The sequence below is a fragment of the Perca fluviatilis genome, chromosome 21 (assembly GCF_010015445.1).
Source record: "Perca fluviatilis chromosome 21, GENO_Pfluv_1.0, whole genome shotgun sequence".
NCBI classification, from domain to species: domain Eukaryota; kingdom Metazoa; phylum Chordata; class Actinopteri; order Perciformes; family Percidae; genus Perca; species Perca fluviatilis.
In genome coordinates this window covers 14,499,523-14,523,004 of record NC_053132.1, presented here as the reverse complement: position 1 = coordinate 14,523,004, position 23,482 = coordinate 14,499,523, and the positions used below count along the sequence as shown (strand labels likewise).

Genomic DNA, 23,482 nt, shown 5'->3' with positions numbered 1-23,482 from the left:
TCACTTTTAAATCAAACTATACAGTTTATCTTACATATCGGATTTGATAAGCAAATGTAACAAGCAGAATGTAGAAAACTGTAGTCAATATATGTAAACATAGCTAGACTGTTATGGTAAACATAGATAAAACAAAGAATATTAAAATGACATCATAAGACAAATACCCCACACCATACGGTTATCATGCACTCACTGTTTACAGACTACCACAATTATGCTGAGTCCCTGATCAGTAAGAGAAAAATGTTGTAGCCTACTGTTGAATTTGTAACCCAGATTATTTCCTGTGTAGCCCCAATTTGCAGATGTTCCCTACACCCCTCCCTCCCAACAGACAGGTGTGTAACGCTCTACAGGGAGAGCGAAATAAGACATTTCTAAACTAACGTTAAGATTTCCAAGACGTTGAATTGAGTGGAGTTGGCAGTATTGCCAGAGAGCAAACTGTCAAGTTGTAGAGTGGCCGTTGAGAGAGAAGTTAGCTATCGTCAGGACGAACTCCGTTGGGCGTTTCTTTAAGTAAGATAAATTGATTATCCTGGGGAGTTAGCTAGCTAGCTAGTTAACGTTACCTGGCTACCAAACGTTTCGCTGCAATATAGCTAGCTAGCTAGCTAGCTAGTTGAATGTGTTATTTTACGTGTAGGAATATGGTAAAGCAAAACCAGTCAGGATATAACGTTTTGTTGGATGTGGATAAGTTAAACACCATGAGCTGTTTAGCCGCCACGACCAACATATAAACTTAAAACAAAAAGTAAGGCAATTTGTGTTTGGTGGAGATTTGACAATTTCTTTCATGGGCGCAACCAACATACTCAGCTCTGTTTCTCATCCCACAAATGCATGTTCCTTACAAATGGGGCACCATTTGAAAGTGAACTAAACAGACTTTCCAACGGTATAATATGTATTGCCAAAAAGCATTGTTACCACAGAGAAATAATCTACCAAACACAAATTTCCTTACTTTTTGTTTTAAGTTTAGTATAATCACTCACTACGTAACAATAGAGGAGTGACAGAGAAAAAAAACAGTAAATAGAAATACAATTAACATACAACAACTTGCATACAACAGGCATATAAAAAAACAAAAACACATACATTAAATTAATCAAAACATTACAACCACTGAGTAGCCAAACTGGCCAGTAATAGATAAGCAGTAGTGCTTGACTCCTTGAGTTGGTGATCCATTTACAATCAAGTAAAAAACAGTATGGACAGTAACAGCACCATTGATAAAACCTGGATGTTGTGCTATGTCAAGGCACGTTAGGATCTAAATAAAAGAAAGTAAGGAGGCTTAATATTATTTGCACTTTTTCTGAAATCTCAGTTTGTTTGTTTTTTCCTAAACTGAGAGAAACTGGTATTTTTAAAGAGGCAATTATTGTCAACAAGAATGAATGAATTCCCCAAAAAGTCAAGGCACAGCATTTTCTTTTTGTTTTGGTATAAAAGAAGCCTTTATTAAAGTGGCTTTGTGATTAAAAACAAGACAAACGCATTTTGACTGACAAACGCATTTTGACTGCACATCGCTCTTCCTTAGGGTCAATATGGTTTTGATCCCGAGGAACTTTTGTAGTCTGATAAGCCAGTTTCTTGGCTGTTTTGGGGAATTCATTACACTTTTTGTGTATGTTTAACTTTGTTGTCTGTTTAGTTGTCAATATTTTCTTCTTGTATGTCCATATTTATTCCTGTGCAGTTTTCCCGTGGCACTTTTTTTTGTAAGTAAATCAAGAGCTGCTAAAAAGTGATATAGTTAAATTATTTTGATGTGTCAACATAGTTAGCTAATGAAGCTAAGTAAAACTATTGCACAATGTATTATGTTTTTATGTCTTAGTGTCATGGCGAGATGCCCAAAGTTGAACTAGCTGTCCAACTCAGGATCGTTAACACATATACAGTGACATCTGACCTCTTTCTCTCTTTCTGTCCCCCTCTCTTTCCCTGCAGACAGACAGCTGGATTTAGCCAGTCTTCTACCATGGTACATGGAAGGGGGTTGGTCCATCATAGGACATGGTGTCAAGTAAGAGACAGTTTCAAAGTTTCACAGTCACAGAGCTAAGTTTACCACCACCAGAGACACACTACCACAACTGTTGGGGAGTCACTGCCAGTTCCTCCACTAAACTGTCGCCTGACTGACCTGACTCTTGTTTTTGGCCAACATTTCTCATTAGTTCACTTCTTCTAATACTCTTCTTGAAGGTTTTTTGGGAAAAGAACAAGCCTTCACAATGCAGACCTGTGCCAGGTGTGGGTTTGTGGTCTACCCGGCTGAGAAGATCAACTGCATTGACCAGGTAATACACAGAAATATTGTGATTGCAAGAAAGTTTCTAATGTCTTTTGAGCATTTAATCTTAAAAATCAATTTCAAAATAAAATACTTAAAACGGCTGTAAAAGTAACAAGAAAGTCAGTATTAACTATGTAATGCATGGTACAATCTTTCAAAAGAGCTGAGGCACTGGATTTTATATTTTTATAAATCAACTTCTCTCAGAACACATTGCTCACCTGAATATGTCAACATTTAAGTTATACCAAGGATTTATTTGCGTCAAATACAACACATTGCTCAGTGTGCAAAAAGTCTGCCAAGAAACTAGTTTTAACACATAAAGTATATATAAAATGACATACTTCTTTAAGTAAAAGTTTTTAATGTGCTATGGATCCGAGCATAGGTTTGATGTAAAATGAGTAACAATGCATTCCCAATCGCTACGTTGTAATATATGCAGCATGAAAAACATCTACATTGCTCTCACAGGATGCTGCTATGAAATGTAAAAAAAACCTGTGAGATGAAAAGCAAGAGGTATACAGTTTAACAATCGCATGAAAGCTACGGGATATTTAAGAACAAGTCAGCAAGTCCAGTTGGAAGATCATGCTGTGATTCCTGCCATTATTTTGGGCCTTGTTCATTTAAAGCTGTCTTAATAATATGTAAACAGAAATAAGATGACCAAGTTTTAAACCTTTTCTGTCTCCACATGATAAACTAGATTGAAGTCCAAATTTAGATTTTATAATTCAGTTTTAAGGACCCTCTAAAATAATGTGATTTGTCTTTTCTTCTGTCAGAACTGGCATAAAGCGTGTTTTCACTGTGATGTCTGTAAGATGGTGCTCACTGCCAATAACTTTGTCAGCCACAAGAAAAGGCCATACTGCTCTGTGTAAGTACTAAGCACCAGCATAATCCCCAAAACTGATCAAAAATCTATATTTAGGGGCGAGTGTGAAAATAAATTCCTTTTTCCTTTTGTTTCCATTAACTTAAAATTGGTGATTAAAATGATCGTCTTTTTTTCATATCTCATCTGTCCAGACACAATCCAAGGAACAACACATTCACAAGTGTCTATGAGACCCCCATCAACGTCAACGCAAAGAAGCAAAGCAAGGCGAGCAGTGAGGTGAGATGATGTCACATGCAAAAACACACAAGCAGCAACATGAGACAAAATATTTCAGCCTTGATCTTAGCCATGGTGTATTGTTGACAGGCTGACATAAGTCAATGTCAATGCCATGAGTGAAATGACCATGTATCATTGGTTTGTCATGAGATTGCTATTCATAATGGTCATTGTTTATGTTAAAAAAAAGGATTGATGCATGCATTACAACTGAATTTAAATATACCTACATTTGTCAATAGTATACCAATATTATTCTCATTAAGTACAACAATATTTTGGATGGGCAAATTGTTTTAAAAAATTTGAAAATGTAGTTGGAAATGCACAATCCTGCTTTTCAATTCATCACACACAACCACTGATAAGCTCACAGATGAATCAGATCTATTAACCTACACACACACATACAATCAGAAAGTTCAAGATTGGAGCCCAAAGCAGATGTATCCATTACAGTCAGATCAAAAAAGGTCTAATTCTGTCTTTACAAGTGGACGAGAGAGAGGTAGACAGCTACTCTAAGTCTATGGTGACGGCAGCGGTGTGGAATGGAGAGTGCAGCTCAGGTTATTTCTGTTCCTGTGACAGAGGCGAGACAACCCCCTCTGCTTAGCCCACTTTATGCTTTAGGGGGCTAAAATTATACATCAGGATACACAGCCTTGCATCCCTTCTTCTCCTCTGCCCTGCCACCTGTTCCCGTCTGTCTGTGTCTGTCTGTGTCTACGAGTTCATGCAATGCTTTCATGCATATATTAGCAGTGGGCTAGCAAGCTCATCAGCTACTGCTTTATGCCGCTAAAGATATAGGACTTAACTTGTTGATATTTAATCTGAGGGCTGACTTCAGATCATGCTACTGTAAGTGACCCTCAACCCTGTCCACTGAACTCTCTTTAAAATATCTTGCTTTGGTTAACATGCAGAGATTTTGTTTTCATTAGTTCCTTGGTGATACTTGACTTGTCTTCAGTGAGTTTTTAAAATGGCTGATATTAAAAGTTTACATTAAGCTTTGATAGAAAGTCCTGTCATGTATTTATTGTTAGCCCTTTTAGCAATGATGCTCCAGAGAAGTCACTCTTATACCCAGCAATCAAGCTATGCTTATATTAGTTTTCCTGGCAGCTCCAGCTTCTTGATTGGAACATCTCAGTTATTATTACAGCACACTAATATTATCCCTTCGTCATTAAGCATGTGAGCTCAGGTTGTCTGGTTTGAAGTAGACAACATAAGAATAGAGTGATGTGTTGCTCTGTGGGTCTTTAGTCAGGGTAATATCAGTGTGGGCTGACAGTTAGCTTTTCTTATTTGTTGTCATTTTTATGCATCCAACTACCAAAGTGGATGCTTTAAACATGTCTATGTCTGACGTGTGTACGTGCAAATGTGTGCTGGCCTTGGCTTAATGCTTGTCGTCTATGTGCACTTGTAGCTGAAGTATCGCGAAGATGGCGAGCGCTTTATGTCCACCTTCCACCATGACATGAGGTCCATGGAGCTGGAGAAGGCTCGCCTAGCCAGTCAGATGGCCAGCCAGGTGAGGTCCTGGTAGAGCAACTGGCCAATACACCCAGTTAAAGGGAGTTTCAGCCCAAATTCAGATCAAACAGTCCTACTTCTCTTTTTGTTCCTTGTACCATTGACCTTCTTTGCAAACAGCATTCATCTACTCTCTTGTAGATTTCATGAAACAAATAAATTGATTGATTAAAAGAAATGTGGGCTTTGCTGACAACTGTGTAGACAGATTTATTTACAATGTAGTGAATTGTCACTTGTTACCATCATTTAATAGAGGTTAAGTAAAGCAGGGCTGGGTGGCTGATTTAACAAGGTCCAACAGGCACGACAGGTAAAGTATTATGTGTCTTGTGAATGGCTGGAAATGAATAAGTTTGTCCTCTATATCCAAACAGGCCTTTCAGTCTAAGTCTGAGTTCTCACAGCAGGAGACATGGTACTCAGGCATGGTGACCAACCAGGAGATAGTAACAATGTCTCAGGCCCAGAAGACCATCAGTGATGTGAGGACGCTTTTTATTTATTTATTTATTCATAAAAGCTAAATATGGTTTATTTTTGTGTCTTTAAATAAATAAAGAGCCACTGTTGCTAGTGTGGATTGTGTAAATGTCTAACAGACAAAATGAAACTATTTTGCATCAACATTGGTCAAATGCCTTGATTGATTTTGTGCTTATTTGGCAGGTGAAGTACACACAAGATTATGAGCAGTCCAAAGGAAAAGGCAGCTTCCCTGCCATGATAACACCAGGTTACCAGGCTGCTAAGACAGCCAACACTCTGGCCAGTAACGTAAGTGAATTCCTTTTTATAATACAGTTCCGGACCAAATAGCTAAAATCGAAGCAATTTGTTTGAGGTGAATATGTGTCTCTGTCAGTGGTTGTTGCAACGTTATAATGAGCCAAATCAAGTTCTTTGTTTTTATTATTTGCAGCTGGAATATAAAAAAGGACATGAGGAGAGAGTTTCAAAGTACACCACGTTTGTTGACCCCCCGGAGGTGCTTCTGGCCAAGAAACAAGGACAAATTGTTAGCGATGTAAGCTTTTAAGTCTTTCATGGTGACTAAATAATATCTTATTGTGTTGTATCTCACTTTAGAGCAGTTTACAAAGCAGTACTACAGTATTTTACTGTTAACTTTAAAATCACGTAGGTTCGGGCGCCTGGGTAGCTCACCTGGTAGAGCGTGCACCCCCCAAAATGCCCAAAAAATGTATCTAAAAACAAAAACCTTGTAGGTGTGTGCCTGAACCATTGCTTTTGTTCCTCCAGTATGCCTATACAGAAGAGTATGAGCAGCAGAGAGGTAAAGGTAGCTTTCCTGCACATCTTACACCTGGATACAAGATGTCAAAGAAGGCTGGTGAGCAGGCCAGTGATGTAAGTAGCCAGTATAAAATATACACTCATACTGAATGCATACAAATACTGTTGCAGACCTCTGATCATAGGTTGGTAATGGATTTTTAATGGGTGCCCAATCAGATAAAGTATCGTCAGATGTATGAACAGGAGATACGAGGTAAAGCCAGCACTGAGGCAGCAGTAGCTGAAGCAGTTCACGCCAGAGAAAACGCAGAGAACTTCAGCCAGGTAGGACATTTACTTTTACTGTTTTTTTAATAGGTTTAATGTAAAACCATATAGGACACAACATTATTTTTATATGCTGTTTAAAGTTTTTTTGTCTTTAATTAATGACAGTGAGTTAATGACAGAAAATATACTGTAGGCAGAGACAACAGAGGTCCCTTGTCATATCCAAGCCCCAAAATTAAGAGGATACATGGTGTGCATATTACAGCACTTAGGCACATCTTTTTATTTTTTAGGTTTTCATAGTTTGGGATTCAGGCCCACAATGGTGTGTTAATGTTATTGACACCTCATCCTGTATGATTTAATTTCAATCCACTTTTTGAATTATTTGTATTACTTCCTGTAATTTTGGAATTAGAAATAAGTTATCCTCTGTTTGCAGATTGCCTATACTGAGGAGTATGAGCAGCAACGGGGCAAAGGAAGTTTTCCTGCCATGATCACTCCTGGTTATCATTTGGCAAAGAAGGCTCAGGAAAATGCTAGCAATGTGAGTATCAACCTGACAGCAACATTGATTTACAGAATAAACAAACTTATTGCAGTGCTTATACACTGTAAATACCATATTTTTCATACACATAAAGTAGGACCTTCATGAGACTGTAATACATCTTGAGTCCGACATGAAAATAGTTGGAAGCTTTGTCCGTCTAAAAATAAAGCCTGTATGCATTGTTTAACCATGTGAACCGGTTATAAATGCTGTCAAAACATAACAGAGTGAAGAGTGTAAGAGCTACAGCTTCATCCATCATCTGGCCTTGTCATCATTGGGCAGAATACTACAATGTGAAAGCGTCCCTGTGTATTGTCATTCTTTAAACTGTCCACACTGACTAAATTAGACTGTGTGTGTGTGTGCATGTATGTGCACCGCTAATCTCCTACAGAAACGCAACATATGGGTGTCTGTAGTATCATTTGGTAGTGCGGGCGCCCATATATAGAGGTTTACTTCTCGATGCAGTGGGCCCGGATTCGACTCCAACCTGTGGCCCTTTGCTGCATGTCATTCCCCCTCTCTCTCCCCTTTCATGTCTTCAGCTGTCCTGTCGAATAAAGGCCTAAAAATGCCCAAACAATAATCTTAAGAAAAGAAACGCAACATATTGTCCTCCTAACTCAATCATCTTTCATCTCTTTGCAGCTAACATATAGGAAGGACTTAAACAAGATGAAGGGCACCTCACACTTCCATAGCCTGACATCCGAGGACAATCTGGCACTAAAGAACGCCCGAAAGATTAACAAGATTGTCAGTGAAGTGAGTTTGTTTGTGAGTGATTGCTCTCAAGGCAAAGACCAGAACTTCATCCAGGCTTTTATCTTATTTCTAGCTTAATGACAAAGCATTTACTGGTAAACATGTTGTTGCTCAGTGCATGTGTGCATGTTTAAGAGCTTATATATTGGACATACTGTGTCAGTTTCCAGCAGACATGAAGTCACCCAACTTGCATTTTCAGCATTTCTCTCATATCTGTCCGGTGTGGTTACAGCTTACCTCCAAGGCCACAGGACATCCCGTCAAACTAATATTACTCATTAGCTCAGACAGGAGCACAGTGCTTTACTCTTAAGCAACTATTCTGGGGCTTGGGAACATGACATTGAAATGCCACTAGTTCTTTGCTTGTCTGTGAACAGTGAACAATGTTTGGATTTAACTCTAATAACCATTCAAAGGTGACAAAATTCTCCCTGTGTGGTATTTTAATGGTAAAGCTGACAAGTCACATTTAGGCTTAGCGAAGCATATTTAAGATTAAAGGTTTGTCTCAGTGACTTGATGAGTTATGATGGCATGTCAGTGATGGTGACTGATTAGCGGCAAGCACTTTATATTTAGCACATAACAAAAGCTCCGACTGTTCAACAACAAAAAACGGTGTTGCAATGGAAAATGTTACAAAGCAGCTGCTGTCATTTTTCATCTTTTCTAACAGGTGGAGTATAAGAAGGACTTGGAGAACACCAAAGGTCACAGCATCAATTTCTGTGAGACACCACAGTTTCAAAATGCTGCTAAAATTGCCAAGTTCACAAGTGATGTAAGCATGACAGACTTTTTCAATCAAGTAATTTATTTCACGTTGTTTTTATAAATTACAAATAAGTACAAAGAAACTTATAATAATATCTAATAAGGGCACATGTGTGGATATTATGGTTGTATCATACAATCCTGCATACTGATTTTAGTTTTCATCTTTTTATATTTTTAAAAGAACAAATACAAAGAGAAGTACATCAGTGACATGAAGGGCCACCATGGAGACTCAGGAATCGATAAGAAGACCATGCATGCCATGAAAGCCAGGAAACTGGCTAGTGATGTAAGCCTTGTTTTTCATGGACTTATGATAGAAATTCATTAAATATCAATGCAAATAATATTTACATACAACATCATATTTAAATTGGCTCTGCTTGGATCCAGTTTTGTTATCAAGGGCTAACATTTTGGATTTTAGATAACTATTCTCCTTCACCTACTATTCTCTTTTTCAGAAAAAAGCATGATCAGTATTTATTATAAAATGTATGTGCAGATGTTTACTTGATGAGGATTGAATTATGAAACTTGACAAAAAAATAACTGATGTGCCAGAGAATAAAATCACTGATATAGTATTCTTGTAAATTCCAGATTTCGTATAAACAAGCCTGTGAACAGGAGCAGGGTGAATACAACTACCCAGCCACCCTCACACCAGGCTACCAAAGCCAAAGGAAACTTGACCCACTAAAAGATGTGAGTTTTCTCAATTCCAATCCATAAGTGTCTTTTTTTTCTTCTTCTTTTTCCTATATGCAAATTACATCAGAATTGCCTTGAAAAACATTACAATTATACAAATATTTTTTCTCAGTAAGGTGGATCATCTTATGTGGTACATTTATTATTTGAAAAAAAATTCCTATATGATTGCAGAAGAACTACAGGCAACACATTGACCAGGTCAAGTACAGTCAAGCGACAGACACACCTGAGATTGTTTTAGCAAGGAAAAACACTCAGCTTGTCAGCAACGTAAGTAAACTGCCTTATAACAAGGATTGATGATGATCATACCAACTTTATCAGCAGATTTTAGCTGTACACTGTACTAATGATCGCTGAACTGAGTGTAGAGTTCAAATGTGTTAATCATGTGTCTTTTAGCTAAATTACAAAAAAGGCTACGAAAATACCAAACATCAGTACACACTATCCCAGGACCTGCCCCAAATCAAAACGGCCAAAGCCAATGCTGCCTTGTGCAGTGATGTAAGTTACCGCACAAATTTTCTCATGTATGCATGCACATGCATGCTCAATCACATAGTTACAGAAAATCCCTTCTCATTCTTCAAATGATAATTTGATCATTTGAATGTATCACTCCAGATTAAATATAAGGAGGAGTGGGAGAAAACCAAGTCTAAAGCCTGCGACATCGGTGTGGACGACCTGAGTGTCAAAGCAGCTAAGGCTTCCCGTGACCTCGCAAGTGATGTAAGCAAACACACACTCTTCTCCACTGCTGGGAGATACAATCTTAGTGAGACAGAGCTAATGTCTGAGTAAAAACCTGTGTTTAGTGTTTAATCAAATGTAATATTTGGCAAATTAAATGAATTTAGTACATGTGTTTTAGATTAAATACAAAGAGACCTACATGAAGAACAAGGAAAAGGCAGTGGGGGTCAACATGAGCGACTCCAAGACTCTACACTCTCTTCACGTGGCCAAGATGAGCAGTGATGTAAGCAGAAGTCATTTTGATCAGTAATTACAGGCATTAAAATGCATTTCACACATAACGCTTAAAATGAACCTTTTTATCTTCACAACTTCAGATTGAGTACAAAAAGAGCTCCAAGGAGAGCCAGGCCCAGTTCAGCCTTCCTCTGGACATGATCAACCTGAGCCACGCCAAAAAGGCTCAGGCCCTCGCCAGTGACCTGGAGTATCGCACAAAGCTGCACGACTACACCGTCATGCCTGATGACATCAAGGTCAAGCAGGCCAAAAAGGCTTATTCCCTGCAAAGCGAGGTGAGAGACGGGAGGAGGGGATGAGCCCTAGTCATTTATTCAAATGGTAAATGCAGTACAAAAGTATTTTCCCTGGTTAATGACACTTTCTGTTGCTCCATAGAACCAGTATCGTTCAGACCTTAACTGGATGAAAGGAGTGGGCTGGGAGACAGAAGGATGTCTGAATGTTACCCAGGCCAAGAAAGCTGGAGAGCTGCTTAGTGATGTCAGTACAATATTGTGTTTGTGTGTACATATTTCAGTTTGTTAATGACTATACACTATATTACTATTACTATATTACATGCACTGTTTATCTAGTGTATCCACTTCTCTTTTCATCGCAGACTAAATACCGTCAGAAGGCAGACAGCATCAGGTTCACCCAAGTGGCAGATGATCTCTCCATGAAACATGCCAAGAAGAGCCAGGAACTGCAGAGCGACGTAAGGTCTTCACTTTAAAGCTAGAATTATGTACATTTTAATTATGGCTCACTTTCATATCATATGTCTATCTGATTCTGATTTTCAGCTGGCGTACAAAGCAAACACAGAACAGATGATACACCAGTACACCATGACAAAAGATGAACCCCTCTTCAGACAAGCAAAGGCTAATGCCGACCTTCTTAGTGGGGTAAGTTCAGTGAATTTCATTGCAAAGAGAAGATATATGATAACACTGGCGTATGCAAGAGTTATACAACAATATGAAGATTATTAAAGCTGTTAAGCAGATAATTATCTTAAATCTTTGTTTTGTAACATCTCTTATCATTTTAATAAATTCTATCAAATGGAACACATTGCATATTTTTTCCATCCCATGCAGCCCCAGTATATACCTTGTTCTGTTGAATGAAGTATTGGACATCATAGTTGCGTTCTTCTATATTCTAGCTCCTGCACACCCATAGTCACATGGGTGTTTTCACATACAGTATGTTGCCTAATTATATTTCTAATCAGGACAGTGTGAGCTTGTTTTGTTGTACCTATTAGGGTGGGACAACCTATCCGATTATCATTTTTATGAGTCCATAGAGTTTGGTGGTATTACATAATTCCTGGCATAGCTCCACCCAGTTTACACGTGACTAAAGGCTAGAGCCTTGAAAGGATTGCTTCATCCACAGTTAATACAGTTGTTAAACTGTTTCTCGTGTTGTTCTAATCTGTTGACTCTAACAGTTTTCTTTTCCAATGATGATTATGTCTGGTGCACTTCAATAAAGCCTTTGCAAAAATAGACTCAATTTGGAACATTAATAGTTTGTTGATCACTGCACTTAAACTACCGTGATTTATATCCTACATTTATTATGTCAAGAAAATACGGAACAGTAGCAGCCCCTTCACTTTAATTGTGACTGGGCAACAATCATGCTCAATGCTGAGGAGGAAGTTTCCATTGTGATGTACAGTAAAGTATATCAGACAGTTCAGATTGTGTGACCAGCTACTGGTTCAACATGTCTTGATTATGGTCTTCAACGCAGCATTCTTAGTTATTTGGTGTTCCCATCAGGCACAAAATAAACTTTGTTTCATATATATACAGTACATTTTATTGACCAATGACTAAGAAACCTAAATGAATATTAAAACCAACCAAATCCTAACTGAGATTTCTACTTCTTCTATTTTAGAAAGTGTACAAGAGCAACTGGGAGAAGCAGAGGGAAAAGGGCTTCGAGCTGCATTTGGACTCTCTCTCTATACTCACTGCTAAAGCCAAAACAGACCTTGCCAGTGATGTGAGTTATTCTAAAATCAGTCTGCCTCTTTAAGGTTGGCCTGAGGAGAAAGTTCTTTTTTTCAAATACAATAATGTATGCTATATTCTAACTTCAATGTTACAAAACAAAATCATAGACTGGCTTTTTAGTGAAACCACTAATATCTTGTATCCTTTCAGGTCAAATACAGAGAGAAGTATGAGAAAAACAAAGGCAAGGTGATTGGCATTAAGTCAGTCAGCGATGATTCTCAGATGGCCCACTCTGCTCTGGCCACTAAACTACAGAGTGGTCGCCACTACAAGAAGGACTATGAGGACACTAAGAGCAAATACAGGTGAGGCTCTTGACCTTGATGGAGCCTTTTTTAACACTTGTCTCCAATCTTGGGACTTCAGAACCAGGTTAAATTTATCAGGGATAATGTCACACCTGATACACCAGGTGAATACAGTTAACTGAAGCTATATAGCTGGTAAGAGAAAACAGCAGAACACTTGATGTGATGATTTAAGAGCTCTAAAATTCCAAAAGAATGTTGTTTTAAAAGAGGTTTTAATTCAGCATTCACAGTAATTTCAGAGGTAAGAATCATAGACGTTTTCTTAAAATATAGATAATTACATTGAAATAGTAACGTTATAATCAAAGAGTACTGCTTCAGCATAAAACCATGAGAACTGGCCTTAAATCTTGCGTCATTTTGAAACAAAACTCTTTACTGTATGAAATCAATCTCGTCCCCAGCGTTTCTCTGGATATGCTGAACATCAGCCATGCCAAGAAGGCTCAAGACCTGGCAACCGAGACCAACTACAGGACTGTCCTTCATGAGTATACTACTCTGCCAACTGATATGAACGTTGCCTGGGCTAAGAAGGCCTATGGACTACAGAGTGATGTAAGTATCATCATTAGACATTCAAATACCAACTTGTTTTATGCTAAATGATTCATTCACTACAGGAATGTAAAAAGTAAAAGCTGTGTGTATCTGTATTTAGAATCAGTACAGGTCAGATCTGAACTGGATGAAGGGTGTCGGCTGGGAGGCCTCAAAATCTCTCGATGTCCAGCAGGCGAAGAAAGCCGGGGAGCTCCTCAGCGAGGTAACCTCCAACCCTATGACCCAGAATGCACTGCTGAAATCAGCTGCAGGTGAAGGGGTGAAATTGTGGGTAATATTAATTAAAAAGATAAATGTCCTCACCTATATGGTTAAATGCTAACACACAGCAACAGTTTCCATCTTCAACCTTCATTAAAATTTACCTCATTTATGGTTAATTGTATTGTAAGTCAAATGTAATTTAAACCAATAACCATGCAGTATATGATTAACCACACTGAAGTGCTATGTAGGTAAATTAGCACAGAGAGCATTAAAAAGTGATGAGCATGATTGTGTAACATCTGACTGGAGAGCACATATCTAGGTTTACAGCTTTGGTCAGAATGTATTTAAAGAGACGTGGACCATTCCTGTTCTCTAGATACTGGGTTAAGTATGTGGACTACAACCGGCTAGAGACCAGACTGATTATAGTAACTGAAGCTGTTACATATAAAAAAGATCCAACTTCACTATTAGGGCTCCCTCTTTCCTTATGATCTTAAAGGTAGATCAGGAAACACAGGATGCATTGACAAAATGTCATTTGTACCATCCAGACCTTCTGAGGGAAAGCTGTGAAGCATCCCTCATTAACACCAAGTGTTAAAGCTTCTTGGTGCCCACATCTTTTTAGTTCAGTGTGTTCATAATTTGGAATAAGGGCCCTGCAGCTTCATCAGGAAAACGTACAAGCTCTGATATCTTATCTGTTTATGAACCTTGAGTTACGTTTATATTTAACAAATTTAGAGGAACAAACCCAAGAGGTCGTCAGACATTTTGAAGATATCACAGATGAGATAACTAATGATTTAAGAGTCTGTTGAATTTCTATAGATAAAATAATCTAGCAAAATGATTGTCCTGTCAACTCCTTCCTAAACGTTTTGCCTCTTTATCACAACACCCTTCTTATCCAAAGACTTGATAAACCCATTTTTGTAAATGCTTGCAAATGGTACATAAAGATATTTCTGTGACACATCCAGTGCAGACTGGAAAACACCAGACTCTATTCATAACCTCTTCATAAGCAGCCACTTATTTTAAGGGTCATCCCAGTCAGGGTTACCAACATTAGACCATGAAATGACTGTACATAAATAAAACAGAGCCTTGAGTTCCTCCGGAGCAGACTTCTATCTATGTATGTACTGTATATTTGTCTATCTTACAAAAATATAGTAAAAATATAAGGATTTTGCCAGGTAGTCGATTTGCAAGTTCAATTGTTTGTGATGATACTGTGCCCTCTACTGTCAATCAAATGCATGTGCACTTGTTATGGCTTTATCTTACTATGACAGTATTTAGATATTCATCACTCTTTTCTTATCTAGAAAAAGTACCGTCAGGACGCCAGTGCTCTGAAGTATACCAGTATTGAAGACACTCCAGAGATGGTTCAAGCCAAACTCAGCAACAAATTGGCTGTTGATGTAAGTTCAGCTTTCATTTGTTTAATTCACCAGATACAGTATGCAACTAAAATGCAGTAAATCTGATGTATTTCTGTCACCTATGAATATTATAATTTGTCACATCTTGCTAACATGTATACTTGTGATCTCTTTTCACTAATGTCTAATATAGAAATAATAGAGGTACATATTGAGTGTTCAGTAATGCCCTGTGTTCTTCTTACAGAGGTTGTACAGGGAGAAGGGTGAAAACATGAAGCACAACTACACACTTAGCGGAGAGCTGCCTGAGATGGTTCAGGCCAAGCTCAATGCTATGAACCTCAGTGAGGTAAAACCACACTTACAAGAACTCACACAGACACAATCCATCAAACAGCCAGTAAATCAGTCCAGTCAGCTGTTTTTGTGTATCAGGTCTTGAACTTAGTTTATATATCTGCATTTTCAGAGCTGTTACAAAGAATCTTGGACTAAGATACGTGATGGCGGCTACAAGCTGCGTCTGGATGCCATACCTTTCCAGTCTGCCAAAGCGTCTACAGAAATCCTCAGCAATGTGAGCTTGCAACTTCTTGTTATCACGTTATGTAATTTTCACCGTTGGCCTAAAAATTGTTTGTTTGAGTTGCTGATTATCTTTTGACACAGAAAGTAGTTTAGTTTAGTTTGTTAGTTTATAATGTTGTGGACAGTCCCCTTTAATGAACTATACAGTAAAAGGAGTAGCTTTAGCCTCAACGGCTAATTTCCAGGTAAAGTCCCCGGCCAGCTGACAATAGGCATCCTAAAATACAATGATTAACATATTAAAATCAGTTACATTACATCTATAATAACAGCAGGCCTAAACAAAAAGGGTTAAAACATACAAAAAAATGGCACACAAATAGACGCACAGATAGTGGCAATGGCATAAAATCAGTCCATGCAGTTAATACAATATGAAGTAGACAAAGTAAAAGAGAAGAGTCTCAAGAGGCCACATTGAAAGCACATACAAGACATAACAGAGGCAGGCAGCAGATATGGAGCGACAGCAACAATGACTACGTCACATCAAACACACATCACATCTGACACATTAATGTGTACAGTAATAATTATCAGACTGCCATGTTTTAAGGTATTTTGTGAAGGTAGCATTTTGTGAAGGTAGCAGATTAAAGAACAGCTAAATCTCTTTATATAATAGTCTTAACAGCAGATCACTTATATGTACAGTACATGATGTCATTCATTTTAGTTGAACTGACTATTGAACACATTGATGCCTTAAAACACTTTACACAGCATTTCACTACAGCATCTTAAAAGTGAATTATTTGTCATTTCAGCAAAAGTACAAAGAGGAATTTGAGAAGACCAAAGGAAAGATGATCGGACTGAAGGGACTGCAGGATGACATTAACATGGCTCACTCGGTCCATGCCAGCAGACTGCAGAGTGGTGTAAGTGCTAACTGTTACTCAGAAGGCAAAAATAATAATTCAAATAATATATTATGTTACAAACACCCTCTCTCTTCCTCCCTTGTTCCTTTGTCCCTCTCCAGATTAAGTACAAGCAGGACTCAGCGAAGGAGCTCTCAAAGTTCCACCTGCCCATGGACATGCTGGAGGTCTCCCACGCTAAAAAGGCCCAGTCGCTGATCAGTGATCAGGACTACAGGCTCACCCTGCATCAGTACACCTCGCATCCTGATGACATGAAGGTGCAGGCGGCCAAGAAAGCGTACGCTCTGCAGAGTGAGGTGAGACAGAAATTTTAATGTACACTTTTTCAACCAATGTTTGATCAATTGGATCTTACATACAACACCCACAAACTTTGAAATATGTTGTTTAAATGTGAGTGATTTTCCTGTTAGTTTATTTAATAAACAAAGTGTTTATTATAAATAAAGTGTTTTAGCCACCACACAAGGTAGCGTCACCTCTGTAATAGATAGCACAAAGTCTAAAGGAGTGATTGATCAAAGATATTTAATACAATACATACAGTATTTCACTTTAGTAATTTGTTGCATATTTAGTCTTTGTCTTGTTTATTGAAAGTTGTATTTACATGTGTGTTTGTCACAGAAAGTGTATCGCTCTGACCTGAACTACCTGCGTGGTGCAGCCTGGATCGCAACTGGGGCTCTGCAGATTGAAGGCTCCAAGAGGGCCACAGACCTCATCAGTGATGTAGGACATCTTATTTTCTCTGTTTTCTGTTATATTTTTTTTATTCCTTTTTCAATTTGTTAAGTGTACATACAGTACTTAATGCTGCTCTTGCCTACATGTAAGTCTAGATCTTAAAAAGTCCATTGAATGATATGTAATCATGAACATCTCTTGTGTGTTGATATTGCAATTTTTCTGGATTTTGAATGTTGATTTCCTTGTTAAGAATGCAAAAAAATCGACTTGATTCACCCTGAAATCTACAAAATCGTAACAGAGATTAACTTTGTTGTTTCTTCTGTAACAGAAAAAGTACCGTCAGCAGCCGTACAACTTCAAGCACACCTCTATCGCTGACTCTCCAGATATCGTCCATGCCAAATTCAGTGGACAGATCACAAATGAAGTGAGACATTGAGCACATTTTTTTAGTTCTGTTCTAGTAACCTTGGCTTAATGAAGTTGCACATGTGAATCCTGTTGTTTCAATACTATGCTGTTTTATATCTCTCTCTCCTAGCGTTTGTACAAAGAGAAAGGGGTGAATGATCAGCATAACTACACTGTAACAACTGAGAGACCAGAGATCACACAAGCAAAGATCAATGCAGCCAACTTTAGTGAGGTAGTCTAAGTTCCTGTGACCTTTTACATTAGACCAAATACATTATACTGTAAACATCTGTGACCTTTTTTCATAGTATGTTATTTTTAAGGTTAATGATCATTTGTTGTGTATCTCTCTAATCCAGATCAAGTACAGAGAGTCCTGGAACACTCTGAGGGCTCAGGGCTACAAACTCACCATGCAGGACATCCCCTTCCAGGCTGCCAAGAGCTCCACAGGCATCGCCAGTGATGTGAGTTCATACTAGACCTAAAAACATTATAACTGAAGTTGAAAAAAACAAATGTCTAATATTTGTCAAAAATATCCACCTATAGAGAGACCACATGCACATGCACATGCCCAATGCCTATAATCCATCCAAATACAGCAGCACACAGTACAACCATTTAAAATGATCATACAGTTGAATAAACCCCCAAGTTTAAAAATGTGCATTCTAAGCTTGAGAAAAGTAGGATTTATAGCAGGGCTATTGCACTGAACTGCAATGAACTACAGCTCTTACTTCTGTATCTCTGCAGAACAAGTACAAACACGACCACTTGCTGGAAAAAGGGAAGCACATTGGGATCAAAAGCGTCATGGACGACCCACGTCTCCTGCACTGCCTGCAGGCGGGCCGGCTGGCCAGTGACCAGGAGTACCGCAAGGACGCCCTTACGGCCAGTGGGAAGTATCACCTCACCCAAGACATGATTCACCTGGTGACCGCTAAGAATGCCCAGGCCCTCGCCAGCGAGCAGGACTACAGGAAGATACTGCACGAGTACACGGTGCTTCCTGATAACATGCAGGTCAAGTGGGCCAAAACAGCCTATGACCTGCAGAGTGAGGTGAGAGGTGTGGCTGAGGAAGGGAAAATTATTAATATTATGTAACTTGGCTGACACATTTTATTGCCTTATGTCTAGAAAATCTACAAGTCAGACCTCAATTCCATGAAAGGAGTGGCCTGGGACGGTGTGGGTGCACCTCAACTGGAGTCGGCAAAGAAGGCTGGAGAACTTATAAGTAATGTGAGTAGATGTTGCAAATGGTATTATATATATATTATATATGTCCATTATAGCATACAGGGCCGTAAGCAGGATTTAGAAAAAAAATAAGTAATCTTACACTTGAATCTTCCAGACCATATCTATTTTTTCAAGACGAGTTCACTAAATAAAGCCTATGGTTCATTTTACTTTAAACATGACAAAATGACTCATTTTTACACAAGTCTCAGCCGTTTGTGTGTGTGTGTCTGTGTGTGTGTGTGTGTGTGTGTGTTTCTTCTTCCTTCATGCAGAAGAAGTATCGTCAGCTGCCAGACAGCCTGAAGTTCACCTCAGTGACTGACTCTCCTGATATGGTCCATGCTAAGGCGAGCTATCAACAGTGCAGTGAGGTGGGGTATAAAGATTAACATGCTTACGAAATAATTCAGTCTCATTCTACGTTTCGTTTGTTCCAACTGAAAAATCCTAAACACAAAAATTGTGGATGTTGTGTGATGCTAATGACAATGTTGATATCCTGCTCATGTCTTTACACTGCAGAGGCTGTACAAATCTGGAAAGAATGACGACATGCACAAGTACACTTTACACTCGGATGATCCAGACTTTGTTAGAGCCAAGATGAACGCCCAGCAGATTAGTGATGTAAGGCACGGCTCAGATACTTTCTCACAATCCTAAATACAAGCAAATGATTTCAAATCCACCTTGAAAAAAAATAATTTCATTTTGTGACATTTTTATCTTTAAAATGATTCTCCCATTAAGAAAGTTTACAAGGCGTCTGGGGAGCAGGTGAAACATCTGGGCTATGATCTGAGGCTGGATGCTATTCCCTTCCAAACTGCCAAGGCCTCCAGAGATATTGCCAGTGATGTGAGTTCATGTGTTTGGTTTGTGACAAGATTTGAGTCCTGTTATATAATCAAAGTATTTAACTCATTTTAAGGCAGAGTATTCAAAAGTAGCTGCATGTCATTTTAATCCCTAAAACATTTTGGTCACAAGAACTTTAACTAAGCTGTAGAAGTTTTGTTTGTTCTTAGTTAGTCTGAAAACTGTGTTTTTCTCCCTCCCACAGTTCCGCTACAAGGAGTCCCATCTGAAGGAGAAGGGTCAGCAGGTGGGACTGCGCTGTGTGGAGGACGACCCTAAGATGGTGCACTCTCTGGCAGCCAGCAAACTTCAGAGCAACCTGGAGTACAAACGCCAGTCCAAGGAGGACCGAGGCCACTACAAAATCCATGCCGACCAGCCTGAGTTCCTGCAGGCCAAAAAGAGTCAGGCTCAGGCTAGTGACCTCACCTACCGCAGCAAGCTCCACGACTACACCTGTGACACCGAGCAGCTCAATGTCAAGCATGCCAAGCAGGCCTACAAGCTGCAGAGTGATGTAAGACATCCTGCATGAAGATGTAGGGTATATTGTAAAAATGTTTTCTAAGTGGCTTTGTTACAGCAAGCCTAATCATTTAATTCACATGTATTTACTATCTGTGTGACACTGAAGAATTCTTTAGATCAGGGGTCTCGAAGACCCCAGGTTCACTTTGTGGCAATGACTTTATGGTAATTTCATTAATTACAAATTTCTTTGGTAAAATGTACCACTAAAGAAAAACTAAAATGATAAGGTCCCTAAGGTTGCATTTTTAGCTAATATTGTTGCCCTTATAAAGCAACCCTGTGTCAAAATCTATACTGTAATATTTCAGTTGATTTTAATCCTTACATTGTGCATATCCTAAACACATCAACAACCACTCTCATTAGTGTTGTTTTCGACTACAGCAGCAAGTAGAAAGCAGCAAGTAGTTTTTTTCAGCAAAAAAAACGACTGTACGCTACTTTCCCAACACCAGCAACAACAACGGCAGACAGACAGTTGGCAACTAGCTGGTGAACACAGTGGCGCATTTAGCAGCTAAAGAGCCCGATATTTCCCTCTGGAGTTGGTGGAAACCAAATGCTGAGCTAAAAAGACCGTGAATATTGGACTTACATTCATCAGATGCCCAGAAACAAGACTCCATGGTGAATGCTAATGTTGCTCCATATCAGCGGGATGTGTAAAGGCAATTGTTTGTTTGCTGTGACGTACAGTAAACTTGGGGCAGGATAGTATTCAAGTGTAAAAATACTGGTTGATTTTTGGGATCACTTTGATTGGAAATATTGCAAGACCACATCTAAGTATTCGTCTTGTAGGCCCATTTTAACAAATGTAATTCCTACAATATCGATGTCCCTAACTGTTGATCCCTTTTGTTGCAGGTGAACTACAAGTCAGACCTGAACTGGATCAGAGGAGTGGGCTGGACCCCTCCCGGCTCCCATAAGGCCGAGCTGGCCCGTCGGGCTGCAGAGCTGGGGCTGGCTGAGGGAGTCACCACTGACGAGGCTATTGCAAATTATCAGCACATGATGATGGTGAGGGAACATGGAAGATGAATTCTAGTAATTTACTATGGATAAACTTTTTCTATATGGGATGAACAAATTTAAGTAAAATAAAGAGATTTGAGTTTCTTAAAAATTATCCTATTAACTCTCCCATTAGCTGCATCACCAGCAGCAGATGGAGCAGCAGCAACAGCAGACTTCAGAACAGGTGGAGACCAGTGAGGAGATTCAACAAGGCGTCAACATGGACGCCATGGAGGTTCTTCATGTTAAGAGGAAGAAGACCATCCAGACTGTCCAGAAAAAGTCCACCACCACCACCACATCCTCGTTCAAATCCATGGAAAAGAGCACCTCGTCGTCTTCATCGGCTGCCCTCCAGAATACAGTCAAGACGTCCATGTCTAGTAAAGCTGCTGCGATAAAAGACGTGTAGATCAGAGGATTTTGTATAGATCATAGTGTTTAGAGATGGCCACTTTCAGAAAGTGTTAACTTTACAGGTGCTATGTGGTATCTACTTTAATGAAATGACTCTGTAGTTACATGAGATGCCACACCGAGTTACAACAGAGCTACTGTAGGTGCAACAATGAACTGTAAAATAATGATTTGACGGAAGGGATTAAGTATGTTGAATCAAGACAGGACTTGTCAAGTTAGTTAAAAGGATTGTCAGTGTATGTGGTGAGCAAAAAAGTAATTCAGAAAGAAACAAGTTTTACATTTTATCAAAACTTCTGAATGGGTTAAATCGCCTCTGACGGACCACGTTCAACACCAGTTAAAGCAAAAACATCAAGAATACCAAAACTGAATTCAGGTTATTTAATAAAGTATATTGAGTGTGTTTAGAAGATACAAAGCTGGACCAGAGATTGATGTATGGCCAGCACAGCAAATCATTTTTTTTAATCTTTAAAGATGAACGCAGACTGCATGTTAAAATGAACAAGGCACAAACCTTGTCGCAGCCATGCAAAACATGTAGTTTTCTTACGAGGTCTACAAATCTAGTGCACTTTGAGCTAGACTCAGTGAGAAAAAGTATAGGCCTTCTGAAGTGATGTGTGATCTACATTTTGTCTGGCAGGTTCAGCTTCTTGAGTTCGTATCCGTGCCCCTTTAACTCAAAGCTGGGCTGGGAGTAAATGCTTGGTTTTATTGCTGATAAAATAAACGTTTTTGTTTTTTCAAGGCAAACTAAGCTGTAGTCTGTTTTTCTTCCCAAAATAAATGATATTGTTTAGGGTAAACGCCACAATAAATACTGAACTAATGTAGTTCAGTTGATCTTGCTTTTGATCCAGCTTGTAAACGTGTGGACAGGCTTGTTCCTCTCAGCTAGGGTTGGGTACCGAAACCCGGCTCCAAGCGGTTGAATCGGACCGGATTAGAAAGCAAATTTCGGTTCCACATGTGTCGACTGAAATATTTTCCCTCTGTTGCTCTGAAACGGACATAAAAAATGTCACACTTTCTTTGTAGTTTACCATTAGATAGCTACCGTAAATGTAGGCTACTTTTAAAATGCCATATTTTCCCTCTGGGCTCACCAAAACGGACATAAAAGCATATTAACCATTCACTGCACGTGATCGCTATCGATAGTAAACCTATTACATCTTTGATGTCATTTTTCAGTTTTTCAAGAATCTGTTTAGGAATCAGAATCGTTTTAAAATTACCAGTTCGGAATCGTAAAAATCCAAACGATACCCAACCCTATACTCAGCACACCCAGCTGACCACACTGGTGATAGGCCTACAGCGTGTGCCATTTTGCTCACACACCAAGGGTTCACCTGAGTCCCCCTGTAGAGTTAGAAAGAGCAAGTTAAGAATATCTGACTGAATGCCAAAATAGTTATCTAAGACATATAATCTTATAGTTTGGAAAAACCTTTGCTTCCTTTAATACATGTTGTAATACCAATACATTTGAAGGCAGACGTGAATGCATTGTATTAATGCAAGAGCTGTTGTTTAATACTGGTGCTAATTACCACGTTGCATGCAGATTTTTCACATAAACATAAGCTACTGCCAGACTGTGAATGCCTCCCTGCACAGAACATACTGCTGTCCATATGAGTAGTATTATCATATAAAACAATCTGACGTTAACAGCAATGAATCTACTAACTAATCTAAGCGGCTGTATTTATTCAAGGAGCCTATAATCCGCTCGATGGTGTCTCATACATTTACCAAATTAATAACGGTACAACTAAATAACATAACAGTTTTACATACGCAAACGTAAAGTGTTTGACTCACACCTCTATGAAACATTTCGAAATGTAGTTAAAAAAAAGGATTAATGGGCGATTTTGATGTTCAAAACTGTGCCCGCGGAATTTTGGGTTATAGTAATTATG

The 23,482-nt window shown here is 38.9% G+C and overlaps 1 protein-coding gene across 1 annotated transcript; it reads left to right on the top strand.

Annotated features, from left to right (window-relative positions):
* The first annotated feature begins 418 nt into the window (after nucleotides 1-418).
* Nucleotides 419-22,304, top strand: LOC120551169 (nebulin-related anchoring protein). The gene is made up of 45 exons (XM_039788382.1): nucleotides 419-522; nucleotides 1,975-2,050; nucleotides 2,233-2,327; nucleotides 3,118-3,212; nucleotides 3,365-3,452; nucleotides 4,897-5,001; nucleotides 5,381-5,488; nucleotides 5,673-5,780; nucleotides 5,926-6,030; nucleotides 6,267-6,374; nucleotides 6,480-6,587; nucleotides 6,976-7,083; nucleotides 7,744-7,860; nucleotides 8,543-8,647; nucleotides 8,825-8,932; nucleotides 9,247-9,351; nucleotides 9,532-9,630; nucleotides 9,763-9,867; nucleotides 9,988-10,095; nucleotides 10,238-10,345; nucleotides 10,440-10,637; nucleotides 10,741-10,845; nucleotides 10,967-11,065; nucleotides 11,154-11,258; nucleotides 12,271-12,378; nucleotides 12,540-12,697; nucleotides 13,108-13,261; nucleotides 13,365-13,469; nucleotides 14,815-14,913; nucleotides 15,122-15,226; nucleotides 15,347-15,454; nucleotides 16,233-16,346; nucleotides 16,451-16,648; nucleotides 16,980-17,084; nucleotides 17,374-17,472; nucleotides 17,587-17,691; nucleotides 17,819-17,926; nucleotides 18,219-18,530; nucleotides 18,609-18,713; nucleotides 18,989-19,087; nucleotides 19,239-19,343; nucleotides 19,467-19,574; nucleotides 19,780-20,091; nucleotides 20,973-21,128; nucleotides 21,259-22,304. The coding sequence occupies exons 2-45, from the start codon at nucleotides 2,041-2,043 to the stop codon at nucleotides 21,535-21,537; spliced, it is 5,442 nt and encodes a 1,813-aa protein (XP_039644316.1). The 5' UTR covers nucleotides 419-522; nucleotides 1,975-2,040; the 3' UTR covers nucleotides 21,538-22,304.
* The last annotated feature ends 1,178 nt before the right edge of the window (nucleotides 22,305-23,482 follow it).